Source organism: Nannochloropsis gaditana (assembly GCF_000240725.1).
Source record: "Nannochloropsis gaditana CCMP526 unplaced genomic scaffold scaffold383, whole genome shotgun sequence".
Taxonomy (NCBI): domain Eukaryota; class Eustigmatophyceae; order Eustigmatales; family Monodopsidaceae; genus Microchloropsis; species Microchloropsis gaditana.
The window spans coordinates 16,003-28,044 of NW_005803570.1; the positions used below are offsets into that span (position 1 = coordinate 16,003).

The 12,042-nt window shown below is 51.8% G+C and overlaps 2 protein-coding genes across 2 annotated transcripts; one reads left to right on the top strand and one right to left on the bottom strand.

Annotated features, from left to right (window-relative positions):
- Positions 1 to 230: 230 nt before the first annotated feature.
- On the top strand, positions 231 to 7,912 carry VCP (transitional endoplasmic reticulum ATPase). The gene is made up of 24 exons (XM_005854795.1): positions 231 to 426; positions 557 to 636; positions 760 to 827; positions 950 to 1,064; positions 1,260 to 1,354; positions 1,520 to 1,949; positions 2,302 to 2,414; positions 2,616 to 2,741; positions 3,007 to 3,107; positions 3,307 to 3,375; positions 3,508 to 3,631; positions 3,806 to 3,874; positions 4,019 to 4,108; positions 4,250 to 4,345; positions 4,595 to 4,736; positions 4,968 to 5,047; positions 5,394 to 5,482; positions 5,615 to 5,703; positions 5,813 to 5,909; positions 6,072 to 6,147; positions 6,309 to 6,366; positions 6,480 to 6,571; positions 6,805 to 6,909; positions 7,124 to 7,912. Exons 1-24 carry the CDS (start codon positions 278 to 280, stop codon positions 7,256 to 7,258), a joined length of 2,688 nt encoding a protein of 895 aa, XP_005854857.1. The 5' UTR covers positions 231 to 277; the 3' UTR covers positions 7,259 to 7,912.
- A 1,639-nt stretch (positions 7,913 to 9,551) lies between these two features.
- On the bottom strand, positions 9,552 to 11,631 carry APC8 (anaphase-promoting complex subunit 8; the record flags this gene model as incomplete). Its single annotated transcript, XM_005854797.1, has 6 exons — positions 9,552 to 9,710; positions 10,266 to 10,320; positions 10,401 to 10,471; positions 10,665 to 10,791; positions 10,942 to 11,244; positions 11,345 to 11,631. Coding segments are annotated over 6 exons (1,002 nt in total), but the record flags the coding sequence as incomplete, so codon positions are not given.
- Between the last annotated feature and the right edge of the window lie 411 nt (positions 11,632 to 12,042).

Here is a 12,042-nt window from a genome sequence, read left to right on the forward strand (position 1 = left end):
GCTGCGGCCGTTAGCTTCCATGCTCGCAGTAGAGCCCAACCAAGCCCTATCTGTCTCGTGTACACGTTGTCTGCGCGAAACTATCATAGCCTTCCTCTTGAAAACGAGATGCGTTGTTGCCCTTACGATGCTGTTCAAGTCTGTCCCGAGTCATTCGACCGACCCTTTTTCTGGGATGGTCCCAGGTTTGTCATCGAAGCTATCAACCTCATCCACGCGTGTTTTCTTCCACCACCAGACCAACAAACCAAAATTTACACAGGTTACACGCGAGAACATGGATGAATCCACGGGTAAAGCTGGCGATGGCGTTCCCACCCCTGTGGCAGACGGGGGTGCCGGCGGCATAGTCCCCATGGCTGAGGGCAGCAAAAAACGCAGTCCCAACCGCTTGATTGTTGACGAGGCCACCAACGACGACAACAGGTATGCCTGACAGCGCAGTGAGAGACTTCTCGATCGGCTGCATAGCAGGGATAAGTTGGAGAAAGGCGGACCAACATTGAAGCGACTTATGCTTGTCTCAACCCTTCCACCCTTGTTTTTTCTACTCTAGTGTTATCGGCCTCTCTGCCGCAAAGATGGAGGAGTTAAACCTCTTCCGTGGAGACACGGTGGTGGTCAAGGGCAAGAAGGGTGAGTGATTGATATTGAGAGGCAGGAGGACCCGGAAGGAAGGAGGGGAAGGGGTGATGCACTCGATGCGGTGGTGTCCGGCTCTGTACTCATCGCTGTGCTTGTCCCGACCGACCCTTGCAGGACGCTCGACGGTATGCATCGTACTGACTGAAGAAGCCACGGATGATAGCAACGTACGCATGAACAAGGTGCGAAAGACGAAAATTCGGGACAGAGAAAAACGGGGATATGAAATCAGAGGGTGGGGGTGGTAGTGAAAGTACTCCACAGCGCTCACACTGCGGGTATGGGGTTTCCTCCTTCTCTGCAGGTCGTGCGCAAGAATCTGCGAGTCCGTCTAGGAGACCTGGTGACCCTCTCCCCCTGCTCGGACGTGCCTTACGGGAAGCGCGTGCACATCCTCCCTTTAGACGACACCATCGAGGGTACGTAGTGCTGTTTCACCCAACCCTGTGAAGGATTTGCTCACGCTTCGCTTATTTTTAGTGCTTGGAATACTTTGAAATTGTGCTGCGTGTACCTGTCTACCATGCATGGGGGCTTGGTCAGCGCCTTGTGCGGACGCCATCCTTACTCTTTTCTGCCCTCTTTCCCTCTTCTTCGAATTTGCCGTGCTGCAGGTGTCACGGGAAACCTTTTCGACGTCTATCTCAAGCCCTATTTTTTGGAGGCCTACCGTCCTGTCACAAAGGGGGATCTCTTTCTCGTCCGACAGGTCAGAGAAGTGCCATGGGGGGGGTCCTCTCTTGCCTGGTCGCCTCCCTCCCTTTTTCTTTCCTTTTCGTTTCCGGTTCCTCTGTACCCATTTCGTTTGATTTTTCCGCATCATCTTGTCTACACGTGTGCTACATTATCAAAATTTGTGATGTGCTCATCCTAGTACGTCTTTTTTCTTGGGCCTGCTCCCTTCTCTCCTCCACAGGCCATGCACCCCGTTGAATTCAAGGTAGTGGAAACAGAGCCGGCGCCGTACTGTATCGTAGCCCCCGACACGGTCATCTTTTGCGAGGGGGAGCCGGTCAAGCGCGAGGACGAAGAGCGCCTGGACGATGTGGTATGCTGGGAGGGCGTCGTGGATGCCGGGGGGTGCTTTGCCCGCCGGGTGACGCGGAGAAGGAGTCGCATGAGCCTATTTTCTCGTACTGACGACGTCACGTCCCTTCCCCTCCGCCTTCCTCCCCTCCTTCTATTCAAGGGCTACGACGACATCGGTGGCTGCCGGCGGCAGATGGCGCAGATCCGCGAGATGATTGAGTTGCCCCTGCGACACCCGACCCTGTTCAAAACGCTGGGAGTGAAACCCCCCCGCGGTGAGTCGACGCGAGGGACGCATTTTCCACTTGCGATGTTGCCTCAATACTTGCTTTATGCCTTCCAGATTCGCCTTTTTTGCCCCTTCGTATCTATTTCGCTGCTTTTGTTTGTCTTCTTTGACATCCCTCCTGTATTTTTGACCTCCAGATTGCTGATTTTCCAATTTATGAGATTTGCTTCTTTTTACCTGTCCTAGCTATCGACCTCCATTTTAATGCATCAGATAAAAACAAACGTCGTTCTGATCATAATTCCGGAAATCAACACTTTTCCTCCTTCTTTTTCTCGAGCTCAATGTCGCATCAAATTTCATCCTCACCCCCTTGGAACCCTGGTTTTATCCCTCAGGCGTCTTACTCTATGGGCCGCCGGGATCAGGAAAGACCTTGATTGCTCGCGCCGTCGCCAATGAGACCGGGGCCTTCTTCTTTCTCATCAACGGGCCTGAAATCATGTCCAAGGTGGGGAGGGAGAAAGCTGACGGGAAGGGAGGGCGAGAAGAAAATTGCGAGAGGATTTAGAAGGAGAGAAATATTTGTGGTGTCTCACCACAACGCTGGGTGTAACTGGGACAAGATAAGAGGGGGCAATAACAACAATTTCTTTGCCTGTTTCTTAATCTCCCTCGGTATATTAATCTCTTCACCGTCTCGCCTGAGTAGATGGCGGGTGAGTCTGAGAGCAACTTGCGCAAGGCCTTCGAGGAAGCAGAGAAGAATGCCCCAGCCATCATTTTCATCGACGAGATCGACTCCATCGCACCCAAGCGCGAAAAGACCAACGGGGAGGTAAGAAATCAGATTTGAGTAACAGTGAATTTTCGAAGGAGGGGAGGAGGAACGAACCACGTATATGCATTGGTAAAGGCTGCAAGGTGGTGCTGGCATAGCTCTGTAAACATGTTCGGGTTACTGGATGGGCCGGTCAAGTGATAAAGGGCTTAAGGTTATCTCTCCGTCTCTGTCATGGTAGCGCTTTGATCCCTTTTACGTCGACATCGATGCATCACCCTTTCGATTTTTCCTTCTCCCCATCCTTTCCCATTCTCGCTAGGTGGAGCGTCGCATCGTCTCGCAGCTACTGACCTTGATGGATGGCATGAAGAAGCGCGCCTCTGTGGTTGTGATTGGCGCCACAAACAGACCCAACTCCATGTACGTGTCTTATCGCCGCATCTTGGGATGGCTGCATGCTATTGAACTTTTTTTATCCCAAAGAATAGTAGTTGTAGGGCGTTGGGGACACGCCCGTATGCGCTACATATTGCGGTATCGATCTTGATCTGGAAAACGTTCACTCGACGTGCCTTTTCCCTCCTTTCACGTCATCACCTTCCTTCCCCCCCAAACACAGCGATCCCGCCCTCCGTCGTTTCGGCCGCTTCGACCGGGAAATCGACATTGGCGTGCCTGATGAGAATGGGTAAGACGCGTGGGGCTAGGCGTACCGGGGGAGGGAGCTGATGTAGGACGGCTGTCGCGAAATCGCGACGTCCTTTCACCCCCGGTCTCTAAACCTCTCCTTCTCCATGATCCTGCATGTGGGTGGATGCAGACGTCTGGAGATCTTCCGCATCCACACTCGCAATATGAAGTTGGACGAAGACGTGGACCCGGAGGCGATTGCCCGCGACACGCATGGCTTTGTCGGGGCGGACATGGCCGCACTCTGCACAGAGGTGAGAAGAATGGTCGGGAGTAAGAAGGAGCCAGAAGGAAGCATGGGACAGGAAAGACGACTGCCACACGATTAATCGATCAATAGAAGTGCATGTGAGATGCACAACATGCTTGTCAGGCGGTGATTGACCTGTCGATACATCTCCTTTTCCTGCTTTTTTCGCGTTGCACAGGCTGCTATGCAATGTATCCGTGAGAAGATGGACGTCATTGATATCGAGGATGAGAGCATCGACGCCGAGGTACCGTGCATCTTGCTTTATCTCTAGAAAATCTCCCGTCGCTTGGCTCCTAGTCCCCCTCTTACACGTCCCTGTCCTTGCTCTTGACATATTCTGTCTGCTTTTTTCCGCTTTAAATCCGTTCATATTTTTTAAAAAATATAGGTTCTGAATTCTATGGCTGTCTCTCAAGAGCACTTCAAATACGCGCTGGGTGTGTCCAATCCCTCCTCTCTCCGAGAGACGGTCGTCGAGGTACGAAGAGCTTCCTCGATTCCTTCGACTTACTTCCTCCTGGATAAAAGCATCCGCAGGGAGCAGTCACGATACCCGGGAATTTTTACTTTTTTCCTGCCCTTGCTTACATCCTGTCTCCTACTACATTGTCATTTTCAGGTGCCAAACATCAATTGGGACGACATCGGTGGCCTGGAAGGCGTCAAGCGCGAGCTCCAGGAGCTTGTCCAATACCCTGTGGAGCACCCAGAGAAGGTCTCTTTTCCTTTCTCTATTCTTTTTCTCTTCGCCATCCTTCTCTGCTGACTACGCCCTGATTAATTCTTTCCTTCCGCTTTCGTCTCGTCTCATTCCCGCATCCGATTTCTTTGCACGTGCGCGTTTCGTTTTCGTCTATTCTTTTTACCTGGAGTGCGTTTACTCGCGGGAGCAAGGTCACATGGTGATTTTTAAAAATATTTTGACTCATTCGTTCCCCCGCCCTTTCCCTACTTTTCTTGGCAGTTTGAGAAATTTGGCATGTCTCCTTCCCGGGGAGTCCTTTTCTACGGCCCGCCCGGGTGCGGCAAGACTCTTATGGCCAAAGCTGTCGCAAACGAATGTACGGCAGGGAGGAGGAATAGAGGGAGGGAAAGAGAGAAGGAGAGTGAGTTGACAAACATGGTTTCGAGTTGTTCGTGATGAAGGGTGGGCAGAGACTACTGTACGAATTCAAGGATGTGGCTAACCTTCCTGGATAGATGCATAAAAAGGCGTTGCATGTTTGGTACCAGACATCATTTCTTGATGTACCTTTATCCTTGTCGCCGTGATTATCCTGCTTACCCTATCTCTTCACCGGGTTTTCTATTCCTCCATGCGTCGCTCCCTGCTCCAGGCCAAGCCAACTTCATCTCGGTCAAGGGACCAGAGCTTTTGACTATGTGGTTCGGCGAGTCCGAAGCCAACGTCCGAGAGGTAGGTTTGTGACTTGAGACGGAGGAAAACAGACGGTACTGGGCGCGGAAGAAATGTTGAATGGCAATCGGATAACTTCAAACGTAAACGTGATTTTGGGGGTTTTCATGAGGTGCTGCAGGGGTAAAATGAGGTGTTTGCTCTTGGATGAGGTGGTCTGGTATCCCCCGACAAGGTCATTTTTAATTCAGGCATTGGGCTCAAGTGTCAATTGGTCGTGTCCTCTTGGTCATTCTTTTTGCCTGTGTGCTGTGTGCGTCCGTCGTTTCCCTCTGCGCTTTGGCTAAAAGCCTGTGTAAGAATGCTCAATATCCTCTTCCGTCTTTTTTCTCCCCTTTCTCCCCAGGTTTTCGAAAAAGCTCGAGCCGCCGCGCCCTGTGTCCTTTTCTTTGACGAACTGGATTCCATTGCGCAGTCTCGAGGGGGAAACAGCGGGTAAGGAGGGAAGTGAAGGGCTTGAAAGTAGACACGACACTAGATTCAGGAGATATGTTGTCTTATCAGCGTAAGTGTTTGGCAGAACTGTCTGAACCGTCCTGCATTTTCATTCGTACTTTTATCGGACAGAGACGGCGGTGGTGCTTCGGACCGCGTCATGAACCAGCTCTTGACAGAAATGGACGGCGTTGGAGCGAAGAAGAATGTCTTCATCATTGGTTAGTCCAACTGTTCTTTTGCAAATATTGTCTTGTCCTCTCGCTTCCAATATTTATTGTCCGAGTTCATGAGATTCTGACGCATGCGCTCTTTTCTTTACGTTGCCAGGTGCCACTAACCGTCCTGATATCATCGATCCTGCCCTAATGCGCCCTGGCCGCCTCGATCAACTTATCTATATTCCCATGCCTGATTACGAGAGTCGGTAAGCATTTCAAGCGCTTTCAGTTTAGAACATGTTAATGGAGTGGATTGGGGCAAAAAAGCTCGGAGTAAGAGCTTTTGACATGTAGACACGTGCAATGCGATGTAGTATCTTCACATCATTGCTTCCCTCTCCTTTATCGCTCCATCCCCATTCATGCAGACTGGGCGTTTTGAAAGCGACACTTCGCAAATCTCCCGTCTCGAAGGACGTCAATCTCGAGTATTTGGCCGCCCAGGTGAGCATGGAGAGGTTTGATGTCGGAAGCAAGAGAATTTGGTCGAACGTTGTCTGGAAATTATCGTGGTGTCTTCTTTACCATCTTTAAAGTAAGATTTGTTGGTTTGACTGCTGACTTCCTTAATTTCTTTAATCCACTTTATTTTTGTTTTGTCAAAGACGGACAAGTTTACTGGCGCCGATCTGACTGAGATATGCCAGCGGGCCGCAAAACTTGGTACGTAATTATAGGTAGAGGAACGAAGAGAATCGATTTAGGAGGGATTAGAACCCTAGCAGAAAGCGGAATCTCACTTCTTGTCATTCGACTCGCTTTTTCCATGCTCTCAGCTATTCGTGAGGAGATCCAGCGAGACATGGAACGGGAAAAACTGAGGGCGGAGGCTGGCGAGGTGGATATGGAAGAGGAGCCGATGGAAGAGGTGAGACAGAAGACAGTAGCAATAAAATTGGTTGTATACATTAATGGTACATAGAAATGTTGGATGGAAGGATAAGTCTGATTTTTTAAAAAAGGCATATTTCTCCTTGGGATCCTAGAGACTGGGGGCCTACATAAGTTTAATTGAATATCATAGACTGCTGGCGTGAAGATGCTTGTAAGCAAGGTATATTCATTGTTTACTACCTTTATGGCCTCTTTGCAATGATCCAGGTTACCGAAGCAGAGATTCTTCCTCGGCACTTCGAAGATGCCGTCCGCAACGCTCGCCGCTCAGTATCGGATCGAGACCTCCAGCAATACTCTTCCTTCGCACAGGTACGCTCGCTTGCCGCCTCTGTTTCTGATATTGCTTTTGATGTTCCTGCCTCTTTGGAACCCTGTTCTTGAATTGTATGCTTATTGACTGGAGGGAAAAAAAATATTCCATCGCCTACGTCCCTGCACCTTAAGGTCTTCCTTTATCCCCCCCCCCCCTTACTCCTCGTTGCTTATGTTTTTACCAACACCCGCATTTGTGTTTCTATCACAGACATTGCAGCAGGCTCGCAGCCAAATTACTGGCCCAGGAGGATCCCTAGCGGCCTTCCGCTTCCCGGAGGGAGGTGAGGCAGCTGCTGGAGGGGCAGGGGCGGCAGCAGAGGAGGAAGATGATTTGTACTCTTAAAGAAAACGAACAAAAGAGCTGGAAATATCAAGGATCCTGATATGTAGTGGGAAATCAGGCACGCAGGTGGAACAATATGTTAATTCGTGAGAGTAAATGAATGGATAGAGAAGGATGGGTTGAGGGGGGCATTGCGCAAAGGGCTAACGTAGAGGGCTGGGTGAATACAAGACGAGAGTCGCAGCACATATGGTAGAAAGTTAAAGACACATCCCCCCCTCCCCCGGTAGAATGGGGACGTGAAGTTAGGAAAATGGGGGAGGTGAGCCACGAAATCGATTCGGCGAAAGGCGACGGAAGGGGGAACAGGAAGGAGGAAAGCGAAAGGGGCCAGTGCGTCGTGGTAGGGTACAGAAGGTTGAACGGAGGGAGTAAGAAGGTGTGTAATGCCCGCATGTCGTCAGCGATCTCTCAGGTTGGTAAGGGAGGGAACCTCAATATCCTGTATTTGCGAGAAAGCGTAGACAGAGATTCCGCTAGGTCGCTTAAGCTCAATCCTCGAGCAAGCACAGCCAGGCAAGACTACGGGAAGGTTTTCCCACGATGGAAGCCGACACGGAAGTCAAGCCCTATCGGAAGGAAGCAAGCAGGAAGACGAGGATTCAAAAGACAAGATAGCAATTCATCTGAATGAGACAGATTCTTAATGATCCGTTTTTATGCTCGAGCGAGCTGTAAGCTTGATCTGTCAAAGATCAGACCATCGTCCTTTTCCCCTTCAGCCTCGTTTCTCTTTCATAAGCATCACCTACGAAAGCCTTGACGAGAATTATTCGGAGAATTATTCACACCGTGTCATGTTTCCACTTTTTGGAAACAAATGCTCCCTGGAGGCATAACTCCGTGGTCGTTCCCCTTTCCGTCAGCCACGCTAGCATTCAGGCGAAGATCCCACGTCCGCCCGTCTTCTTTCTCCACTACGCATGGCCTCCGCTGCAGCCGCTGCAGCCGCTGCTGCTTGTTGCCTTGTCATTCTCCGAGTACCACTGCTGTTATGAGACGGCGAGGTAACGGCTGCTGGTGATAAATCCGAGGAGAAGGAAGGAAGACTAGCGCTCTCGTCATGATCGAAGACTGGAAATGCACTGAAGCTCCGTCGCCGTTCCTCTTCTTCTTCCTCCTCTTGACCTTCCATACTGCGGATTTCTCGAAGCAAAGCTTTCGCTTCTTCTTGCTCCTGTCATGATGCCCAAAGAACGTCAGTCGGACCCTGTCCCTCCTTTCTCCTCTATCTTTCCGTCTTTTTCCGTCCCTCTTTGTCCTCTCACATACCCGCCCTCCCATATCCAACAGGCGGTTGCAGTAAAGCGTGGCAGTGTGGAGGTCGTGCCTCCTTTTGTGATAATGCGCGAGGAATAGGAGAGCGTCAACCGTATCGGTGCTTCCGTCCGTCTGCTCGAGAGGGGGATGGAAGGCCGGAAAGAGTGTACCCCAGTTGAATATAAGTTTATCATCCATACATTTGCATAAGCTTCTGGCGCGGTGACGTTATATTTTCCTCGCCGTATCTTTCTCTACTTTCTTTCAGGTTGGGATCACGCAGGAGACAGTCAAGGAAGGGTCAACTTTTGTCACTCGCGCGAACCCTTTCTATCGTCTACTCATTCTACGTCTCCGCGTTCTCCTCACCTGATACCCTTGGCGTGCTTCTAAGTGGCGCTGGTAGCAGCGAGCGGCCTTCCATTCGTCTTGATCATCGCGGTAGAGGCGGGCGAGCTTGGCTGTGGCGATTCCCTCCCTACATGGAAGGAGTGCGCGGGGAAGAAAAAGTGAGGAAGTTGAGCACTCGCTGCACACGGGAATACAAATTGATTATATTCGAAAAAAGGAAAAATATTTCAAACAAGTATCATTCAATCATCCCTTTCTCCCCCTTTATAGCATACTCCCTCGCGCTGTCTTCAACTAAAAGATATTAGTGTTTACAACCTGTCGTTGTTGCACACAGCCCTCTCGTAGCACTTGATGGCTTCGTTGCGTCGGTCCAATTGTTCGTAGCAGACACCCTGAAAGGGGAGGAGAAGGGGGGAGTGAGCCATAGTAAAGAGGTGTGAGATGGTGGCCCACAATTCAGTAGGTGGGGGGATACTGATACGTCCCAAAAAGATGCCATCGCACGAGATCATGCTTCTGCCAGACAGCTTACGTCCCGCTACACCCAGGAATTTGAAGAATGGTCAAGAGAACATAGAAGGGGAAAGCGGAAGCAAATGATAGGAATGTCCGCAAAAGGCCCCCCTAACCGCATGAGAAGCCACCATCCTCCCAACATACTGCTCTCGCGGGCACTTACGAGAGCACACCACATGCGCGCATCGAAAGGACGGAGGGTCGCCGCTTTTCGGTAGTAATATATGGCATAAAGGTACATTTGCAGGAGCTCGTACGTTTGACCTAGCCCGTACCACGCCCGATAATCGCGGGGGTTGATGTCCACGGCCCGGCGATACGCCTGAGAAAAGGTTGGAAACACACAACATAGAGGAAGGCCTTCCGATGAAAGACGCGTACGAGGGTGACGTGCGGCGGGTGGGGAGGATCAAACGCCATGCAGATTGACAAAAAACAGCGGGGATAGGAGAGAATCTGGATAGCCCTTTTGCAAGAGACGGTGTTTAAACGCCGTCATTTGTAGGTCCGAGAAAGGAAATCGAGTGGGGAGGGAGCAACCTCTTCTCAGTGTTAGATAGAATAGGAGAGGGTGGGACCCGTGGATAGAAAAGAGACTTGGGCTTGCGTCAAAAGAGGAAAGAAGGACGAATTCACAGGAGCCATAATAGGGCTTTTAGGCTTCGAAAATCAATGAGGTTTGAATTTCATGAAGGTAAACGTAGAAATGGATGTTACAAAAGACACTGGAAAGCCGTGGCTGAGCAGAGGCGTGCAAAACGGCTTGATGGAGAACGGAGGGGGCTTTCGACCGATCAGAAAGGGCTGTGCTTTGCTGTGTCGTTGACTTCTCGTTCTCTATATCCCCCTTGTCTCCTTCCCCCTTCACGCCTCTTACCTCAATAGCCGCCCCCGTGTTCTTCATCTCAAGGAAACCGTGGCCCATGAGTGTCCTGTCCGACCGACAGGATGACTTGGGTATCGACCCTCTATCTCTTCATCCCCCCCCTGCCTCCACCTCCTAGTTTCTTACCAGGCAAACAGGAACTTTCGGTTCAGTCTAAGGGCTCTTTGGAAGTATAAGACAGCACGCTCATGTTGACCCTAATATCCAGGATTTCAGGTTGGGGGAGAAGGGCATCAAGGAGGGAAATAGGGATGAACTTCCGACATTTATGAATCGACGGCATACAAAAACCCAAGACGGACACGATCGGCGCCACGAAGCCTGGAGAAGGGTGGGAAAACATGCCAACGAGAGCAAAAGCCGGGGTGGAGGGACCGAGGGGGAGCGCACCTTTAAAGAGTAGTAGTTGCCGATGATGCAACAGGTCTCAGGTCGATATTTGTCGTTGCGCGCAGCTATATGGGCCAGTTGAGAGAGTTCCGCCCGGCTTTCCTTCACGTAGAGGACGTCGGAATACCTGTGGGCAGTGATGCGAACAAGGGAAGGAGTAAAGGCGTGTGTGAGCTAGGGTTAGGGTAAAAGTCACTGTTAGGGTTGGGCTATAAGGCACCTGAATGTGCTCCTCCCCACTCCTCCTTCCCCTTTCCCCCTCTTCTCTGGGTCTCACCTTTCTAAGTTTTCCAGTCGGTAAGGGTCTTGCTCTTGAAGCGCCCGGAAGCCTTCCTGGGCTTCCTCGAAATCTCGAAGATTGTAGCGGGCGATGGCACATTGGGCCTGTGGGAGGAAGAGAGAGGGGGAAGGAGGAAGGAAAGGAAGGAGGGAGAGAGGGTCGATTAGGCACGTGGACAAAAGCACGCAGGGATGGTAGGCGCCAAACCTTGAGGTAAGAGGAGGTCGGAAACACGTGGAGAAGACGGCGAAGGAGAAAGAGGGCGTGCTCGCTCTGGTGTTGCTCGAGCAGCAGGTGGGCCTGTTCATGGGAGAGGGATCCTTGGTCACTGACCTGACGCGTCTCTTTCCGCCTCTTTCCCTCCCTCCCACCCTCTTTCGTTTCCGCCCTCCTTTCTGACCTGGAAGAAATCGTACATCCACAAGGCGGACAAGCGTCCTTGTACTTGCTCCGAGAAGAAGCCCTCCCCTCTTTCCCCTCTTTGCCCCCCCTGCACCCCCATCCCCCCTCCTCTCCTCCCCTCCACGCAGGGGCGCCTCCGACTTGCCCCTCGCCCGCCCCCTCCTCCGGACGTTGCTGGTGCTGTTTCTCGTCGCAGAGGACCTCGGCAAGATCCAACCAAGCGCTCCAGTTGTAGGGGTAGGCGAGCACGGCTTCCACCAAGACGCTCTTGGCGCTGGCAGCAGACAGGAGGGGGGGAGGATGGGAATGAGGGAGAGAGCAGAAACAGGCAAAGGGAGTGGAATAAACGAGGCAAGGCGGATAGAAAAAGGGGGGGAAAGGGGGAGGGAGGGAGGGAGGGAGGGAGAACAGACCTCGGCCGACGCATCTGCCCTTCCTCCCCGCAAACCCCCTCTCGATTAAGTGCTGCGGCCCCCGAGGCGACCGTTTCCCTCTCCCCTCCCCCGCCCCCTCCGCTTCCCACGCCCCTCCCCCCTCCCTCGTTCACGCCACCTCGGCTGCAGCGGCCGAGGATGGTGTTGTGTTCCTCCGAGGGACTAGGTACGGCTCCATCTCTTTCAAGGCGACCGCGTACATATATAGGTTGAAACCATCCAGAGACTGGGTGAGGGGGATAGGGAGAGAGGCGGGGACAGA